The sequence below is a fragment of the Ursus maritimus genome, unplaced genomic scaffold (genome assembly GCF_017311325.1).
Source record: "Ursus maritimus isolate PB19 unplaced genomic scaffold, ASM1731132v1 scaffold_4, whole genome shotgun sequence".
Classification (NCBI taxonomy): Eukaryota; Metazoa; Chordata; class Mammalia; order Carnivora; family Ursidae; genus Ursus; species Ursus maritimus.
In genome coordinates, this window is record NW_024426552.1 from 56,907,286 (window position 1) to 56,926,823 (window position 19,538).

At 41.5% G+C, this 19,538-nt stretch overlaps 1 protein-coding gene across 1 annotated transcript in view; it reads right to left on the reverse strand.

The window, feature by feature from the left end:
• Positions 1 to 3,396: 3,396 nt before the first annotated feature.
• The window catches only part of CFAP44 (cilia and flagella associated protein 44), a 142,974-nt gene continuing 126,832 nt past the window's right edge, over positions 3,397 to 19,538 (reverse strand). Inside the window, exons 28-34 of the mRNA XM_008706583.2 lie at positions 15,451 to 15,561; positions 14,095 to 14,225; positions 12,961 to 13,077; positions 11,547 to 11,739; positions 7,748 to 7,908; positions 6,489 to 6,623; positions 3,397 to 4,019 (exon numbers count right to left, since the gene is read on the reverse strand). Of these exons, the coding sequence (XP_008704805.2) occupies positions 3,828 to 4,019; positions 6,489 to 6,623; positions 7,748 to 7,908; positions 11,547 to 11,739; positions 12,961 to 13,077; positions 14,095 to 14,225; positions 15,451 to 15,561 (1,040 nt within the window). The 3' untranslated portion in view covers positions 3,397 to 3,827. The remainder of the gene's footprint in view (positions 4,020 to 6,488; positions 6,624 to 7,747; positions 7,909 to 11,546; positions 11,740 to 12,960; positions 13,078 to 14,094; positions 14,226 to 15,450; positions 15,562 to 19,538) is intronic.

Here is a 19,538-nt window from a genome sequence, read left to right on the forward strand (position 1 = left end):
CCTTCCACTTAGTCACGTCTGAGTCCACATCGTCTTTAGATGTTAGGGTTCAGTTCGAGTATTTGAAGGAAAACTCCACTTGGGACATTTCAGCTCTGTCAAGAGTTTGAGATCTGGAAAAGTTAGCAAATGTCTAATTCTTTCTCAAGTATTGTATTTATTAGTAACTGTCTAGTGCAAGACTGTGTGAAGCCATCAAAGAAGCAAACTCGCAGTTCTCTTACGGACTCGAGGTAAAGCTTTGGTCACAGAGTGTGTGGAAGACGGAGTGTTTTCTCCAGAATGCTGTTCCGCTAAGTGCTAGGCTGTGCGTGAACGTGCGGTGCTTGATAAAACTCACTTTCCTGTTTTCCAAAGATAGACCAACATTGCCAGAGTTGAGTCCCTAGTTGTCTAAAATCAACACGACCACAGGATCAGCCTTCATACATGCCCCTCGCACTAGCTGGAGGCTGAGGCTTTGCCCTGACAGCCCTAACACTCAGTCGCTCTCAGGAGGGCAAGCTGTGTGCTGGGTTTCAGCAAAGGTGAGTTACAGGTGCAATGAGGCCTGAGACTCCCCATCTGGTTACCAGTCCTGGGGCCAGTCGCCTGCGGGAGAAACCAGATTCTAGGACAAGTGCGCCCTCTACTGGCCGGAAGAGATACCGGGCCTGCGCTTACCTGGTCGCATGCTTTTTCTGTCCAACAGCTGGACTGGAAAAAGAGTTCATGTCCAGATGCAACATGATCTTCAGAAAAGTTGTATTTAAAAAACATTTTAAGAAATATAAAATGAAGGACCGTAAGGAACATGGAAATTATGGAAGAAATAAGATAAACCAGCCACGACCTTGCACTGTGGGCCTAAAAGTCACTTCCAGGAGTGGGACCAGGGCCAATACTCACAATCCTTACTCATCTCATCCAGGGCCTCTCAGAGCTGGGCTGTGACTCATCTCCTGGCCCATTGGTTTTATATTTTATTTGTTTGCTCCTTGATGATCCCAGGTAGTTGTCAAAGTGAATTTTGGAAGTGATATAAAAAATTGCTTTGTGCACAGCCCTGGAACCATAACAATATTGAATGGTTTTTGTTCTCAAAAAAAAAAAAAAAGTTCTAGGAAAGAAAAATCACTTCTAAGGCACATTAAATGAGATAAATATGCATATTAGCCAATTGCAGGAGAAGGGGAAGGCATCAGGCCTATAAATTTTAGCCTGGAAAATGAAACAGCTTAGTTATTCAATTTCACTGTATTTTATATTTCTTTAGGTTCAGATTATAGTGCCTTTTAAAAGTCTGATTCAGCCAGCAAAGGCCGTATAATTTACCAACGGAAGAGTAAGACCTAGTGGGCAGGCACGGGTGGGGGTGCAGAGCCCAGCTCAGGCCCAAAGCCCTCTCCAGGCATGGCAGTTCTCCGTGACACAACAGCCGGACTTGGCAACAGTAAGTAACTGTGACACTGGGGCTCACTCGACAGCTTCTTTTCCTTCCAGTGTTGGGTTTTTGATGATACTGTGGACAAGGGTTCAAAATAGCCAAGTTCTGTTAGCAATTGACAGAGGTAACTCAGTGTGGACAGACTTTGGCCTCACTCTCCGAGGTCAGACCGCTTTTCCTGAGACACAGCCAGAGAGCAAAGCACAGTTTGATCAGGGGAACAGGAGTGAATGGAAAGTTATCCCTGCCAAAGCTGAACCCTAGTGGTCTCCTCTGTCTAAAGCTGAACTTCCCAAAGCCTCTGATACTATACTTAAGTACAGATTTAAGACTAAGTCTGGAATCAGGCAGAAGTGAAACTAAAGCTAGCTCTAAGTCTCGTCCAATTCAAAATAAAAAACAACAGAGTATTAACTATATTGTCAAACCTACAGGATGAAGGCCTGACTATTGTGGACGAAAGTGGTGATTTAGTCTAGTTTGATTTGAAGAAAAAAAAACCCATAATCCTGACTGGTTTTACAGAGTTGAAAAACTCAGGGAATCTTTGCCATGGCTCTTCCATAGACTCTAAAGTCATTCTTGCTGCGATGAGAATCACAGAATTTCAGAATGGGAAAGAGACTTAGAGCTTATCCAAATCCTTCACTTGTCAGATAATAAAATGAGGCCCAGGAAGATTACGTAACTTCCCCTGGCTCTCACTACCACCTAGGGAATGGTGTCTCCCCGGAGACCAGCCCCTCTCTCCAGGCAGCTGCTCGTCGTGGTAGCCAGCCAGGGAGGAACTGAAGCCTCCTGCCAAACAGCTAAGTGAGCGCGTCTGGAAGTAGCCCTTCCAGCTCCAGCCAAGCCTCGCATGGCTGCAGCCCCCACTCACAGCTTGACCAGAGCCTCGTGAGAGACTCCGAGCCCGGAGCAGCCCGTTCCGCTGCTCCCAGATTCCCGACCCTCAGAACCCGGGTGAGATAAGTGCTTGCTGTTTAAGCGGTGTTTGGGCTAACTTCATGCGGCAATAAATACGTAGAACCTCGCGGCTATGACTAGCACGTGTTTTTTTTAAATGCTTGAAAAGCACACAGGGTTCAGGGCACAGAGCAGAGAAAGTGATAGCGGGGGCTCTCCAGCAGACAAGCTGCTCACCAAAGAGTTCGGCTAATGGGCATCAACTATTCAGATCTCTTGAATAGGAACATGAAAGGATCTTTGAAAGGAAGCAAGGCCTATCTAATGGGGGCGGGGTGCAGGTCAGCAGGCTAGTCACCGTTAGGAAGAGCTGACGTTGCTCGGTCACTTTCGACGTTGATGTAATATCACCGTCCTCACCTTTGCTTCTCCGTGACGAACTTCTGTTCTGGGACAGCTCATTCATGCATATGGACCCACAGAGCTCGGGATCTAAAGTGCTAAGCTCCGTTACTGACAGGGATCCACACATCAGGGAGATCACCCCTAAACTGGCACAGCCATGACTTCCCATCACCACTTACCCCCAAACGAAAAGGACGATCAAATTAGTGTAAAATGTTATGCACGATCAAAAGTGATGGTTAGAGACAGTCTCTCAGAGGGCTATAACCTATTGATACTTCTGGATCTACATCAAAAACAGCAACCCGACTAGAACCTGAAAGAAAATGCAGAGGACGTGAGAAACTATGGGAATACTTAGAATACTGGTAGAGCTCAAACACCTTCAGAGAAGAGCCGCCTTGTTGACCATTTTGCCACACACACGCCTCTGCTCCCTTCAGAGCGGGGGGCTCTGCCGAAGCCAGGGCTGATTCAGGACGCCGGGCAGTCTCCTGCTCTCTGCCAACCCACGGCTAGCTGCTCGGCCTGCGTTTCCTGCATCCCGCGCCTCGAATAGCTGCTCTGTGAAGTCAACAATGCCGCAATTCTGATTTGCATCTTATTCTAAGATACTGTTGGCAGAATAGCTTGTGCTTTTGTGTTTTGTCCTCTTAGAGAACACTGAATATCAGACTTTATTTTCCAAGGACTGAAAAAAGCAAATTTTCTCACAGATTGCTAGTTTTTTCCTGACGATGGCTAAAAATTCAGATAAGCAAGAGACAAATTTCCTAAAACAAGATATATTGCAGATGCTTTCTTGCAGTTTTGAGATACATACAGCATTCTGGGACTCCATACTCAATCCAGTGGGTTCCAAACAGATCTAAAATCGTTCAATTCAAGAGAAATAGATGTTGGGTGCCAGAGTCCGTTCTAAGATAACCAAATTGGAGAAAAGTTATTAAAACTATATGACTGGATCTGATCTTAGACTTTTAAATAAATTCACTTTAAAATAACAGGACTGTTGCAGCCAGCAAGGAAACAGAACTTCTGGTAAGTTGTATGTCGGAAATCTTGGACGTATTTGAGAAAAAAAGCAAACTTAAAGGCCCATGGGCTTCATCTCCTTCTCCTGTGGAGGCTGAATCGGGGGGAGGATAAGACCACCTTTCTTACGCAACAGAGCAATCTCTTCCTTTAAGGCCAAAATCCTTTCTGCCTGGAGTTGGATCAATTCAGTGACCTTCTCTCTTGCCACAATGTCTGCTTTCCGAGGGCCCTGGAAGGCATTGCCCTGTTGAAAGAAAACACCTCCCCACTTTAAGCATCACATGGAATGTGAAAAATACCATTCTTAGGTTAGGAGTGCCTATCTTACCATCAATTTAAATACCTGTTGCTCCTTATTTTAAGGGGCCTTCAATTCTTCCGCTGAAATCCCACCATTAGAAATGTGCCCCTCTGACCTAATGAGTAACTCTTAAAATGCAAATCCCATTAAGCTAGCTAACCATCATTCCTACGGTAGAGGGCTCAGCGCTGGAACCATAAAAGACGGGGGACCTCCTTTTTCTATACAGCCCCTATTTTGTTTCCCAAAAAGGAAATCTATTTCCTCCTCCGATTCCTTCCCTTGTCTAGCCAACTCCTGCTTATGCTGCAGACATCACTTTTAGGGAGGCCTTTGTCCTGTGGACTAGATCAGGATTTCCTGTTCTGTGTTTTTTCAGAACATCCATCATATCTCTATTGTGATTAGGAGACTGAATCATTAAAATTTATATCTGAGACTCCTTTTTTAGGTTGAGAAAGTGGCGGTTTCATAGGGTTCACCCTGAATGCCCGTTTGAGATCTTTCTTGCAAGATCCCGTGCCTTTAGAGCTAGAGGGATCTCACCACTCCGCCCAGCCCCCGTCCTGGAGCGTGGGACTCGACAAGCTCTGAGTGTGCATTAAAGGGAGGACGGTGACGCTCACTCACGGAGGACCCACTCTGTGCTTAGAGCTGAGGCAGCCGTCATGTGACTTTGAAAGAGACTTCAAAGAATCACTGAGAGAATGAGAGAGATTGGCCCTGGCATCACAGACCCACTAAACCAAAAACCCTCAGTCATCACCTCCAGACTTCTTGTTAAGTGAGGAAAATGACCCCGGTTTGTTTAAGGTACTGCCCACGGGGCTTTGGCTACTTGCAGCTAAACCCATGCCTCAGCCCATGCCATCACTCCAGCCAGTCACTTTGAAGTCACGTTAACTGTCCTTCATCTTCCTCGCCATATCCAGTCAAAGTTTGGCTATTCTTACTTTGAAATGTCTGACCCTTTTTTGTTCTCGCCATCTAGATCCCAATTCGTGCCTAGATCGTTGGGAGAATAAAAACAATGGAGTCAGCTTTGGAGGTGGACAGACCTTGGCTTAAAAACTAAGCACCATGCATTAGCTCTGAGATAGTTACTTAACTACTCTGAGCTTTGGAAAATAGTATTTTGAGAGTAGTAGTATGAGATACTCCATGTAAAGAGACTATGCATGAAAATATATTACTTTGATACCATAAAAAATATCTATGGAAAGATATATATTTAGGGTCTGCTAGGTAAAGAGACACATACTATTAATTCCCTTTCCCATTCAACTGACCTCCACTCAAACTCTTCAGATTCTTTTCTCCAATATATCTGGACTTATCAAAGCACATAAAGTCAACAAGTGTTTATGACTGCTTATTCTGTGAAGATCGTGTTTAAGCATTAACCTTCTGGAACACCATCCTGATTCTTCACTCGAAAATTCTTCAGTGAATAAAGGGCCCTCGATACTCAGACTTCTAGCGCCCTCTCATACTGAATTTCCAATGATAAACCTCCCAAATCCTCTTATTCATTCTTTCTTCTAGACTTGTGCTAAGACCGGTGATTCTTAAACTCTAGCCTGCATCAGAATCATCTGGAAGGCCTGTTAATGCAGCTGGCTGGGCCCCTCCCCCAGAGCCAGCTGATTCAGATCTGTGGGTGGGGCCCAAGAATTTGCATTTCTGATAAATTCCCCTCGTGATGCTGATGCTGTTATCAGGGAACCACACTTTGAGAACCCCTGGCTTAGACCATTTCCAGGATGCTTAAAGAAAACAAAGAACACCAAGGGAAACAATAGGCATTTTTGTAGACACTATTGTAAGAACATGACATATATTTTAAAATATGTCGCATATGTGTTAGGTTCCCAGAGGGCACCTCACCTAGGTGAACCTTGAATCAGGTGAACCTGTTTTAAATAAGAGTTATCCACCTTGTACTATGTATTAAGTATTATGTCAGGCTCAATAAATATTACATAAGAACAAGTTGAAAGCCATAAAAAGTAACAAGTGTTTAATAAAGTAATATAAAATCCCACAATTAAAGATACACACTTTAAATCAAATGAAATAAACAAATATTGGAAATGGGTATTTATTATCAAATTTAGGGATTATATTGGTGTCATTTGTACCTAACAACCTTACCTCTCCAGGGCTAAGGCAACCCCCACAGATTAGTACATATGTGAATTCGTGGCACCCAAAAGGCAGACGGTACAGCTAGTCCCTCAGGCTCACCTATAAAGTAGGTACCGGCAACTTCATGTCGTCAGGGACCCAGGTGGACAAGAAGTGGTCCAGGATCAAGGTTTGTTTAAATGCCGGCCCTTGATATTCTTGTGAATAGCTACCTTCACAGAGCTTCCCCAACTCTGATAAAGGGTCTGAAGAAAAGGGACATACCTGCTGGTTCTGTAGTGTATTCAATCGAGAATCGAGTTTCTTCTTTTCAATACATAAATCATTCATCTGATGAAGCTTTTTGGTGTGTTCCTTTGTCTTCATCATCAACTCCCATCGCACTTGAGCAATCTTTTCCTGCCAGGGCGGGAAGATGTAAAATGGGTTAAGAGAGGAAACAGAAAAACACATGTCCCAATTTGATCAAAACCATTCAGCAAATATGCATATGGAAAATGTAATCAGAAATCACTATGAAAATGCAACCAGATCCAACTGCATTGGCTCTGGTTCCATTAGAGAAAAGAAGAATGTAGGTATGCTCAGAGATACAAGGAGGTAAAAAAGATAGGCACAGAGATCACTTCATTGTTGGAGAATGAAATCGGTATGCGTACTGAGTGCTGCTATTCATTACTTATAGGAAGAATATTAATTTAAGCAGCAAACTTTCATATACTGTTCCTTCCCCAGTCTTGGCCCAGGACCCTCAAGTAGCCAGCCTAAACAGCCATAGTGGCTTTCCTTTGTTCTCTTACTGCTCCAAAAATTATTTTAGATTGCACATATTATCTCCAAAATTCCCCTGAAAATCTTGGATAAGCAAAGATGAGACAAGATGGCACTAGGAACCCCTTCTCCCGCCCTGTCTACTGATGAGATAAGAAAGGAAACTGGAGAAGTCATAAGGACTTGGGGGCTTATAAAATCTTTATACAAGCTCCTATCTTTGAATCTGGCTATAATTGGGGCACTGCCTCATCTCATAGCTCAGGGAACAATGTAGGCATTAACATCTTCTAAGACCCTACCAGCGAAATTGTCCATACCTGGTTATAGAATCTATTACTTAGAGATGTTTTCTAATTTCCAGATATGCACAGCATGTGAAAGCTACAGGGAGCACTACAGCTGGGATCCTCAGAGCACAGCGGTTCCACCTCTAACACTGTCAGAGCATTTATTCGTATGTTAATGTAGACCTCGAAATGGAATCGTGGTCATCGTCCATGCCATTTTGTCATATTTCCATGTACCCAGAACCCCAAAACCTAGTGCCGGTGTTTTCACCCCGAGACAGGCATGTCCCCTCAATTAAGTGAATGGCCAGGATGCCTGGACAGGCTTAAGATTGTGGGGGAGCCAAGTGGGGCCCACAGACTCGTCTCCGGCTGCACAGATGCTTTGCAGGAACCACCGACAGCGTTTCTTGCCTTGACCCACATTCGGCCAAGGTGGGTCACCTGTCCTCTCAGCCGTACCTCCCACATCTTCATTTCCTTTGCATTCGTTAGCTCCTTTCGAAGTTTTTTGATCTTTAGCTCTTCAAGCGTTGTGTTCACAGAAAGTGTCTGAAGGGCTTCTAGGTCTATCACACGGCCAAACTTGCTAACCATTAGTTGATGGACAGTTTCTTCCATTTCTAAAAGAAGACATCACTGTATTAGGTTGTTCATTGTTATTAAATGAACAATACTGGTAGCAACAACATTCCAAAGAACAGCTTTTGCAAGAGGATGGTAAAAGATTTTATATTACCAGTTGACTTTTCCTCTGTGACTCTTCCCCTGCTCCTTTCCTCACTTAAAATGCCTATTCCTGTGTTATCTTTTCATCTACTTGAAAATCCTTTATAAGGCACACTCCACTTTCCCCCAGTAGCTTCCGCCCTCTCCTGTGCCCCTCCTCAGACTGTCAAGGGCCCCAACTGGACAAGGAATTCTTCAGATTTTTTTTTTAATTATTGATCTCTACAGCATCTAGTTTAAGAACAGAGCAAGCACTTAGAGGAAGTTTCCATTGTACTCCAAGTAAAAATTAAAGTCTGATTCTCAAACATTCCAGGCTCACTCTCATCTCAGTTCTCATTGACTGGAATGTTCTTCCCCAAATAGCCACATGGCTCCCTCTCGCCAGCCCATTTTCTGAAAGCAAGTTGTAAGATGGGTAAAACACTCATTTCTAATACACTCAGTTCTGAAGGGGTAACCAAGAGCAGGTCCTCGTCCTCTAAGCAGGGAAAACCACACCTTCCCAGGGAGTGGTTCCTGGCTCCTACAGACCTGAGCACTCTCCTTTCCCATCCTTCTTAGTTTTTCTTCTTAGCAATGATCTCCATCTAACGTGCAATATATCTTACTTTTGTATACTGTCGTTCCTCAACATGAGAACACTGGAACATCTGGGGAAAATTCCATTTGTGGGGTCTGAGCTCCCCAAGAAAATGTCACCTTGTAACAAGACTTTCTCAGTCACCAGACTGTCCCCTAAGGGAAGTCTGAAGATGATACAAGCCTAAGCCCTAAGATGATACAACTCGCAATGGTGTGGAAGTTCACACCTCATGTCATTGTTATGGTTGGATGTAATGGTATTAACTGACGTGAGTGCTGTTGTGCGTGATGCAGGGAGGGCTGTTCACTTGTGTTCTATGGGAGTGCGGTTCCCATGGACTTGTGCGATTTGGTGGCCATAATAATCAGTAATGCAGAAACGAAATGATGCTTAAATTATTTGCACACTTATGCTAGCCTGTGGCTGCCTACTTGGCCTCAGTAAGAACCTTGAGACTCCCTCCAGCTAGTGCTCTCTCCCATGACAGCCTCACGCACTAGGATGTGGACTCTGGTCCTTGCCATTCCCCCTGTGGAGCCCGCCCAATGCCCTTCTTCTGATTTGATTAGGCCAACTAGTGTTTAAGGAGGACACAAAGCCTTCTGGAATATTTATCACACACCTTCTCCATGGCCGAGAGCTGTGTTCTCCTTGGAATGAAGTGAACTTACCCCTTCCCTCCACCATGTTCTAGACTCTCTTCTTGTTCACTGGGTCTGTGGAAGGAGGAAGGCAACAACGAGCCGACTGTGGTGTTTCTAATCACTGCTGAGCCTTTGTTCTCTGGCTTACAGAAAAGGAACCTGCTCATAGATCCACCTTCAGAGTCAGGAGATCTTTAACCAGACTCACAACTTGCTTTTCAGAAAATGGGGTGGGGGCAGGTGGGGAGATGAACTGAAAGTTGCTGAATAAAACTTATACCACATGGAACTAACTATTCCCTTTTATTTCCATTAACGCCCTGAAAATCTGCATACTTCATTTCATCTTCACACATTTTCCCAAACTGAGAGTTTACCCAAACTGAAACAAGCTTCTTTCCTTGTTTTCATACTAGTTCATTCCTCGGTTTGATGAACAGTACTTTCAGATAAACAATAGCCGTGGCCTACCGAAGCCGCAGGAATGTGAAGTTCACGAGAAGCACCGGGACCTCAAGGCTTACACCTGACAAAGCTCTGCGTCTCAAATCAGTGTTATTTAAACATGCTGTCCTAATGTGTATTGTTTTATTTTATAATCCAGCCGCCCATGAAGGCAGAACCATCAACACTCACTGGAAATTGGCCTCTACAAATCCAGGCCACTTGGATCGGTGGACTAGTTGACCACTCTAGGCTTCCCATTTTTTTTTCTTTTTCAAATTAAAATATATATATATATATATATTATTCAATTGTGGTAAAATACACAACATAAAATGTATCATTTTAAACATTTTTAATTGTACAGTTCTGTGACATTAAAGTAGATGCTTAGGTATCGGCAATATTGTTGTTTTTAAAGTTGGAAACTTCATAACTGACACTTCTGTTCCATACATCAAATATTCAAAACGTATTTTAAAGGATAGTAATCTTTGTACTGTGCATCTTATAATATCCACTGCAATTCCAGATAGATTAAAAATGCAAATATGAAGAACACTACTAATAGAGGAAACTGGAGAAAATATCTTTATGATCTCAAAACATGCAAGGATTTCTTAAACAAGACATAGACACAGACACAATGCACAAACCATCAATATTGATAAAATTAACTATGTTACGATTTTAAATGTCTATATCCTAAAAAGATACACTAAGCAAAGTATAAAGGCAAGTCACAAACTAGAAGAAATTTGAAGTGCCTTAAAAGACAGAATATAGAAAGAACCCCTAAAATCAATAAGAAAACAAGAAGTAGAAGTAAAAAACTGATAAGGTATATAACAGGCAAGTTAGAGAAAAGGAAACACAAATAAATGGCAAATAAATGTACATGAAGATGTTTAACCTCACCAGGATCCAGGAAACATAAATAAAAACCACAGTGAAATACAATTTAACATCCACCAGGCTGGTAAATATATTAAGGTCTGACAGCATCAAATGTTCCTGAGCATACGGGAGCCTGGGCCATTCTCACTGCCAGGGAAGTGGCAGGTGTGTGTGTTGGGGGGGCGGGGGGCGGTGGAGAGAAAGTGGTGCAACCACGTTGGAAAGCAGCTTGGCAGTATACAGGAGTGCCCGGAATGGTAACACCCCTCTACAACCAGACACCCCGGTCCTGGGGATTCATCTTCTCCCGGGCACAGGGAGATGTGAGCAAGAAGGTTTACCACAGCTCTGGCATCGTGAAAAATTACAAACACCCGAAATATCCATCAACAGAAGGAAGTCCTACAATGGAATACGGTTGTAGCAGTTAAAGTGAATAAATTACAGCACTATGGATACTCTCAGAAACTGGCTGAATAAAGTGAACTGCAAAATGATATGAATAATATTACAGTTAAAAACATGCAAAGTAGTTCCACACGGTGCGTGTGGATACGTCCATCTGCATGTGTGCGCAGCGACCCGCGGGCCCTGGGGGCGGGGCTTGCGGAACAGTATCAGAAAGAGGAGGGACTTCAGCTCGATCTGCACTGTTTTGATTCCTTAAGCTTGGTGGCTAGAACGTGGGTTACGATGTCACTCTATATTTCATCATGCATAAAACCTTTTAAACTTAAGAGAGAGAGTTTCTATGATAAAGGATTTATTGTTTTAAAACAAGAGGGTGGCCAATCAGTGGTATGGGAGAGATGGTAGCTAAGAAGACGAGAAAGCGTTTCCTCGCGCTCAGTGGTTCTGATTCTGCGATTACTTACTGTTTTCACAGTTGGAGGTGGTCACTTCATAGTTCCCTCTCTTACCAATACATAGTACTGGATGACCCCTGGGCTTAGTTACTCACTGCTTATAGTTTTTGCCATCTCTCTCTTTTCTCGGATAAGCTGTTTGCGCCTCTCCCGNTTAAGTTTTTGCTGCTTGGAATTTTCCTCATGGAGCTGGATGATTCGTTCTTGCAGCCGTCCCAAGGAATGGTTTGAAAAGACCAAGGTTCCAGAAAGATCATTAGGTATTTCTCCAAATACTACATGCTCTACCTATGAAAACCAAAACAAAACCAAGAGCAAACTAAATGTAAGATCATAGAAAGCACTTCCTTTTCTGTCCCTTGTTTAGGTCATTGCCTTCGGACTTCTGTCACTCCCACCGCTGAGTAAGGTAAAAGCTGGAGTTGCCTTCAGACAGTAAGCCACTCTATGTCCCTGCAGGGACAGCCAGCCCTTCCCCAGACCATGCCTAATATCTGCCGCATAACCACGGAACAAACGTTTCCCTGTGGGCGTATTAGGCAAATCGCTACAGAAGGCTAATCCAGTTTGGGTCAGGTGACACAAAATCTATGTGAAGCTGATCTAAGCTTTTTCTTCTAAACTACAGCTTCCTCTCTTTACCTGACAAAATAGGGTACGAAATGCATCTCGGCACCTTACTATAAGCTGTAATTCTAATGAGTGTGGAAATGAACAAGGAGGGAAGAAAGAGAAAGGACATTTTCCTTTTGTCCTGCCCTCTCTCATTAACAAGCTGAGATTATGATAATTCTCGCAACATTAATTCATGTCTATTTGAAGATGGTGGGAAAAGGGATATGTGCACAAGATCCAAGATTTCAACTTCCAAGCCATTCCATTCTTAAGTCAGAAGCTCCTTGGGACACCTGGCTGACTCAGTTGGGAGAGCATGTGACTCTTAGCCTCAGGATCGTGAGTTTGAGCCTCACGTTGGGTGTAGAGATTACTAAAAAAAAATAAACTAAAGGGGCGCCTGGGTGGCACAGCGGTTAAGCGTCTGCCTTCGGCTCAGGGTGTGATCCCGGCGTTGTGGGATCGAGCCCCACATCAGGCTCCTCTGCTATGAGCCTGCTTCTTCCTCTCCCACTCCCCCTGCTTGTGTTCCCTCTCTCGCTGGCTGTCTCTATCTCTGTCGAATAAATAAATAAAATCTTTAAAAAATAAAAAAATAAACTAAAAAATACATTTATAAAAATTAAGCCATAGGCTCATTTCGTCAGACCTGAAACAATTCATTGGACTTTGGAAGTGATAATGGGCCATCAGGAAATACGTGTGTTTGGCCATTACTCTTCCTCAACAATCTGAGAATGGATAAGAAAAGTTGGGGTGTCGTTATTCGGGTAGAATTCTCAGCAAAGGGCTGCATTTCTTCTCACGAGTGACCCATGCATCTTTTCTGGGAAAGCCTGGCTGTGGCAGCTCTCCTGCGCAGCCCGGGCGGGACACCCTCTCTAGACCCGTCACCTGGTGGAGCTTGAGTGGAATCACGACCAGCAGTTCATTCAGCCGCTGCTGCTTCTCTCGCTGGTAAGCTTCCAGGGCCTCCTCCGCCACGTTCAGGTTAGTGGCCACAACTTTTACCTGTGGAAAGCCCCGTGTGCGAAATGTGATAAATGGGGACATCTGGGGAGATGAGCAGGGCCTGCTCTGTTGGTCATTCTGATTAAACGGATAATCCCAGTTTGCAGCCCAGGAATGTGTGTATTTTCTTCTTGCGACGTCATGATCCACACTACTTTTTCAAACATTCCTAAGTCCCCAGAGTAGTAAAGCTCTTGCGAATAAAAGGTCAGAAGGCATGTCGTCATCTCCCTTTTATTTTCTGCATGAAAAGCAGCTCTCAGCATGGAATGTCTTTGTCAAGGTGGTGGGCCATCTTGGGCCCTAAGTGACCTCAATAAACGAAAGGAAAAAGCCCTTTAAAGCAACAAAACTACTAACTACAGTACTCATAAAACACGTTCTTCATCTAAAAAACTTGAAAGGAAAAGCAATCTATCAAAAATATTTGTGAATATCAATTAAGCGATGTTATCCTAGGAAAGAGTATTGAAGGGGAAAATGAGCAAATAAGCAGAAATCAAATCCATCAACATAATTACACCAGAAGTGCAGCTTTGCGGTCTCCAACATGGGATGCACGTCCCCCGTGTCAATAAAGTGAACTACTAGGGCACGGAAAGAAAAGATCAGTTTCTATTTCTATTTATTTTTATCTTACTCTTTTTCATTTTTGTTTTTGTGAATGTTTCCTAATGTACAAAATATACTGGTACAACAGTTCATGAATATAATTTGTAAATAAATATACATATACTGTGGGGATACATGCTCCACAAATTTTTTTAACTGATAGATGTAATAAAAAAGTTTGGAGAGTAATGATTTAGATAAAGGAAGTCCAATCTTCAAAAGAGCCAACGGCTCCCACCACAACTGTGCTTGAAGAGGGAAAACTTAAAATCTAACACCTAAAAAGTTTCTTCTCTGGGGAGAAGGCCTAACTCCTGCCACGGCTACGAAACAGCAATACAGTAGCTGGGGGTGGGGGCAGCCAGCGCGCTGGGAGAGGATAAATACGTAAGCACACCGTCATACTTTTTTGGATAGTGTATCATGTTCCTTTTTGAGGTTATCGATAATCTTCTTTTCTTCAACTAAGGCCTCCTCGATGTCCAGCCTTTTCTCTCGAAGTTGAAGGGCCAATTCAAAAAGACCCACATCACAATCTGAAAAGACAGTCAAAATTAAAAGAAGCCCCATTGATATGGAATGTACCGACATTAGAAGTGTGCACTTCGGAGCTTCAGAATTAATAATGACCATTTGTGGGTCCACTCCAGCACGCTCTCACTCCACCTCGGGCTCCACTGTTGCAGGTGGAAATTATAAATAAGTAATCATGATAGTAATTCTGAGACCAGCGTTGATGTTCTGAGCAGTCCCGTGAGCCAGGCTTTCTGTTTAGGCCTTTTATGTACGTTATCTCACTCGTCTCCGAGGCCCTTGCAAGGTAGAAACTGCTCTTCCCGCTTTGTAGGTGAGGACCCAAAGTCTCAGAGAGGTCACTTAGCTGATATGTGACACCATGGGACTCAGGCACAGTATCTCTGTATTAATTTCCAGTATATCACACCACAGTCACATTTATCCACCAAGCAATAGAGAAAGAATGTGAAAATAAGAGTACCACCATGGAATTTAGGAACCTTAGTTCTAACTAGAGCCTTTTTTCAGGCCATTTAATCCTGCTGTAAACAAGGAGTGTTTACAAGGATCCTGCTGTAACAAGTTGCATTTATAACCTTTTGAGCTCTGTTTCACTCGTACATATGATTTTAGGAAGACTCTTGTTTACAACATTAAAACAAAATTTAAACTTTATTTGAAATTAAGCTTTAAAATTTGATTTAAAAATCTATGTTAAGTGGCTACAAAAACAAATTTCATATCCAAAAGAAGTTGTTTTTTTCTACTGGACTATTCATCTATTGAGACTGTGAGAATATTGGTCTGGGTGCTTCAGACGGGTTTTACCAGTGAAAACAGTGAGTATAAACTGCTAAGCATCTCCAGGAAACCGGCACAAAGTGCCCTTACAAAATGGATTTTAAATATGAAAATTTGAATGGGTTTGTCAAAAAGAGAAAGTTTCATAAAAAAAAAAAGATACACACACACACGATGCAATCTGTTATTTCTGCATAATTTGACTTTGAACCAACTATAAGTTATTTGCAAATTATTTGTCATTCATAAATGGCTGCCTAAGGAAAAAGAAAATAAATCATCCAGAGAGCCAAATAAAAGTATTCCTTAGACTACATCATAAACTTCAACCAAACTTTCCTCAAATTTTATTATGAGACAACCGAGAAACCAAAAAAGGATCTCCTTGATATTATCAGCCCATATTCACACTTCACAGAGAACATATGGCTTCATCCAACTTACTTGTTGGGCAAATAGAATCATCGAAAACCTCATCATCAGACCCAGACTCATCTTCATCACTCTCTAAGCTCGATTCTTCTTCACTTGATTCATCACTATCTTCATCTTCCTCTAAATAGAGAAGGAGAATTATTAACAAGCAGAGAAGTTCCTGTGTTAAGCTAAATCTCAGATTTTAAAAAATAAAGTTTTTTTTTTCTCAATGAGTTAGTCACTAGGAAAATAACAGATTAGCCAGGCAATTAGTCAATATTTTTAGAAGAGTTTAATATGGTTAAAGAAAATATTACCCAAAGAAATCTACAGATTCAAAGCAATCCCTAACAAAATACCAATAGTATTTTTCATAGAACTAGAATGAATAATCCTAAAATTTATATGGAGCCACAAAAGACCTTGCATAGCCAAAGCAATCTTAAAAGAACAAAACTGGAGGTATCACAATCCCAGATATCAAGATCTACTACTAAGCTCTGATAATCAAATAGAGAGCCCAGAAATAATCCCACACTATATGGGACTCTATGTCACTCTATGACAAAGGAGGTAAGAATACACAATGGGGAAAACATAGTCTGTTCAACAAATGGTGCTGGGAAAACTGGACAGCTACAAGCAAAAGAATGAAACTGGGCCACTTTCTTATATCATACATAAAAATGAAGTCAAAATGGATTAGAGACCTAAATGTGAGATCTAAAACCATAAAGCACCTAGAAGAAAACGTAGGCAGTTAATTTCTTTGAAATCGACCATAGAAACATCTTTCTAGATATGTCTCCTAACACAAGAGAAACAAAAACAAAAATAAACTATTGGAATTACACCAAAATAAAAAGCTTTTGTAGAATGAAGGAAATAATCAACAAACCAAAAAGTAAACCCAATGAATGGGAGAAGATATCTGCAAATGATATATCCAATAATGGGTTAACATCCAAAATATATAAGGAACTTGCACAATACCAAAAAAAGAAAACCAAAACAAAAACCAAAACCAAAATAATAATAATCTGATTAAGAAATGGACAGAGAACCTGAATAGACATTTCTCCAAAGATGACACACAGATGGCCAACAGACACATGAAAAGATGCTCAACATCACTCATCATCAGGGAAGTGCAAGTCAAAACCGCACTGAGATATAATCTTACACTTGTCAGAATGGTTAGACTCAAAAAGACAAGAAATAACAAATGTTGGCAAGGATAGGGAGAAAAAGGAACCCTCACACACTGTTGCTGGGAATGTAAATTGGTGCAACCACTGTGGAAAACAGTATGGAATTCCCTCAAAAAATTAAAAATAGAGCTACCGTATGATCCAGTAATTCCACTACTGGGTATTTACCCAAAGAAAATGAAAACACTAACTCAAAAAGATGTATGCACGCCTATGTCTATTGCAGCATTATTTACAATGACCAAGATATGGATTATTACTCAGTCACAAAAAAGAAATGATATCCTGCTACTTGCAACAATATGGATGGACTTGGAGGGTATAATGTTAAGTGAAATAAGTCCGAGAAAGACAAATACCATATGATTTCACTTACACAGGGAATCTAAAATACAAAACAAATGAATGAACAAAAAAAAGCAGAAACAGAACCATAAATATGGAAAACAAACAAACAGAATGGAAGGGGGGGCAGTGGGCTGGGCAAAATGAGTGAAGGGGAGTGGAAGGCACAGGCTTCCAGTTATGGAATGAATAAGTCATGAGATGAAATGCACAGCATAGGGAATACAGTCAGTAGTATTATATTAGTGTTCCATGAGGACAGATGGTAGCTGCACTTGTGTTGAGCGTAACACAGAGAGTGCTGGAGTCACTATGTTGTACACTTGAAGCTAATGTAATATTGTGTGTCAATTATACTTCAATCAAAAAATAATTTAAAAATAATAATAAAGCTCTACAAAATAAAATAACCAAGTAAAAAGAAACAAACAAATAAATAAATGGCTGGGGACACAGCCACCCAAACTCAAATGCCTGAAGAAGGTTGTTCGATTAATTTCAATGCACTGAATCAAAGGGGGTTGAGACCAAACTGCCAAGCTGCTTCTGCTGTGACCCATCTAACACACACTTGGTTTTCTAGGTCCACAATTCCTAAATCACAATGACTTGGGAGGGGGGGGAAGACCTTCATAACTTATCTGAAGTAATGTTATTTACTATCTTTATTTAACCTACTTAGTGTGAATATTTGTGTCTTGCTGCAGAAATATGAAGGTGTTGGACTTGGAGATTCTGCACTAAGGCCTGCTGGGGTGTTAGCTGACACAGACTCGATCCTTTGACCAAACTTGAGTCAGGCTCCTCGGAGTCCTCCTTCCAACCCATAGTGGACATGAGCTCAGTCCTTGACCTGTTTAGTCCAGTTTTAGCAAGAATCCTAATGAGTCAGTTTAGTAAAAATCTCACACGCTCAATATCTGATCAGATTCTTCCTTAATCCTTACCCTCACTATCTTTTCACTTTGGCCCATCATCAGCAAAAATCTTGTTAGGTCAGTCTAGCAAAGAATTACCCTACCTCTTAGTAATTTTCCGTCCACTGACTCCCACCCTGCTCCTTGGCTGTAAATCCCTACTTGACCTTGTTGTATTCAGAGTTGAGCTGATCTCTCTCCTCCGTTATAACATCCCATTGTAGTGATGCTCCTGAATAAAGTCGCCTTATTGTTCTTTAACAAGGGCCATGAATGTTTTTTTCTTTTACAGTGTCATACACAATATCTTTTATAAAATATAAAAAATATAAAAAATACTAAAACACATCTGCCCCCAAGAGTTTCAGATAAGGAATTGAAGACCTCTTGTTCACAGTTCTATCCCATTTTTTTTTTAAACACATTGAAGCCGTCCATGAACCACAGATCACCAATTGGCAATTTCTATTTTATGGAACACTGAATTAGAAATAAGAGATGGACCTCATACTTTAGAAGATTCCTTAAATTTCAGATCTCAAAATTACTATAAGTGGTCTGTACCACCTTATGAAATAAATCACCAAATTTTAAAATTAGACTTCAAAATTCCTACATAGTTTTCTCTTTTCAGGAAGACATTTAGATTTTTTTTTTTCATATTCCTCCTGCAAAATACGGTAAAACCTGGACATTATATGTAGAACAAACATAAGATTCTGAAAAATGGAAAGAAAGCAGACTAAATATGAACCTCAGACTGTAAGGAACAACACTGTGGTTAGTTTTTGGGTCTTCTCTTTGCCTCCTAGATCTCAGACTTAGAAATGAGTAAATCAGCAACCTGGAAACAGCAGTAGGTGCAGATATAAAATGGACCAACCAGAGCCTACTCTCTCTAGCCAAATGGCCAAGAAAGAGGTGGCCTAACAAGACAAAACTTTTGGGAGAATATCCAAACATCACAGGAAAAAATCTGTGGTCCCAATAGTTTCACTGGAGAACACTACCAAACATTTAAAGGATTACTACCATACACATTATCTTCCAGAAAATCGAAGAGAAGACCTCCTAATTCAACATTGTGAAGCTAATATTATCTTGATACTAAAACCAAAGATATCACAAAAAAAAAGAGGAAAAAGCAAGCTAAAGACCAATGATCCTCATGAATAAATGGACATAATTTTTTTTTTTTTAAGTAAGTGCTACACCCAACATGGGGTTTGAACTCAGCCCCAAGAGCAAGATTTGCATGCTCTATCGAGTGAGCCAGCCAGGTGCCCCTAGGCACAAAATTTCTTAATAAAATATCTGCAGATAGAATTCAACAATATATAAAAAGAATTATACACCATGGGGGCAGTATTTCAAGGGTGTAAGTCTGATTCAATGATTAGTAATCAGCCAATGTAACCCACCATATTATAGGCTAAAGAAAAAAAAATCACAATCATCAATCAATGCAGAAAACCATCTGACAAAATTCAACACCCATTCATGGTAAAAACTTACGAAGAGTCGGAACAGAGGGGAACTTCCTCGACTTGACAGAGTATCTAAAAATACCTACAGGTAGCATACTTAATGGTGAACGATTAAATGCTTTCTGCCTCAGACTGTGAATAAGGCAAGGATGTCA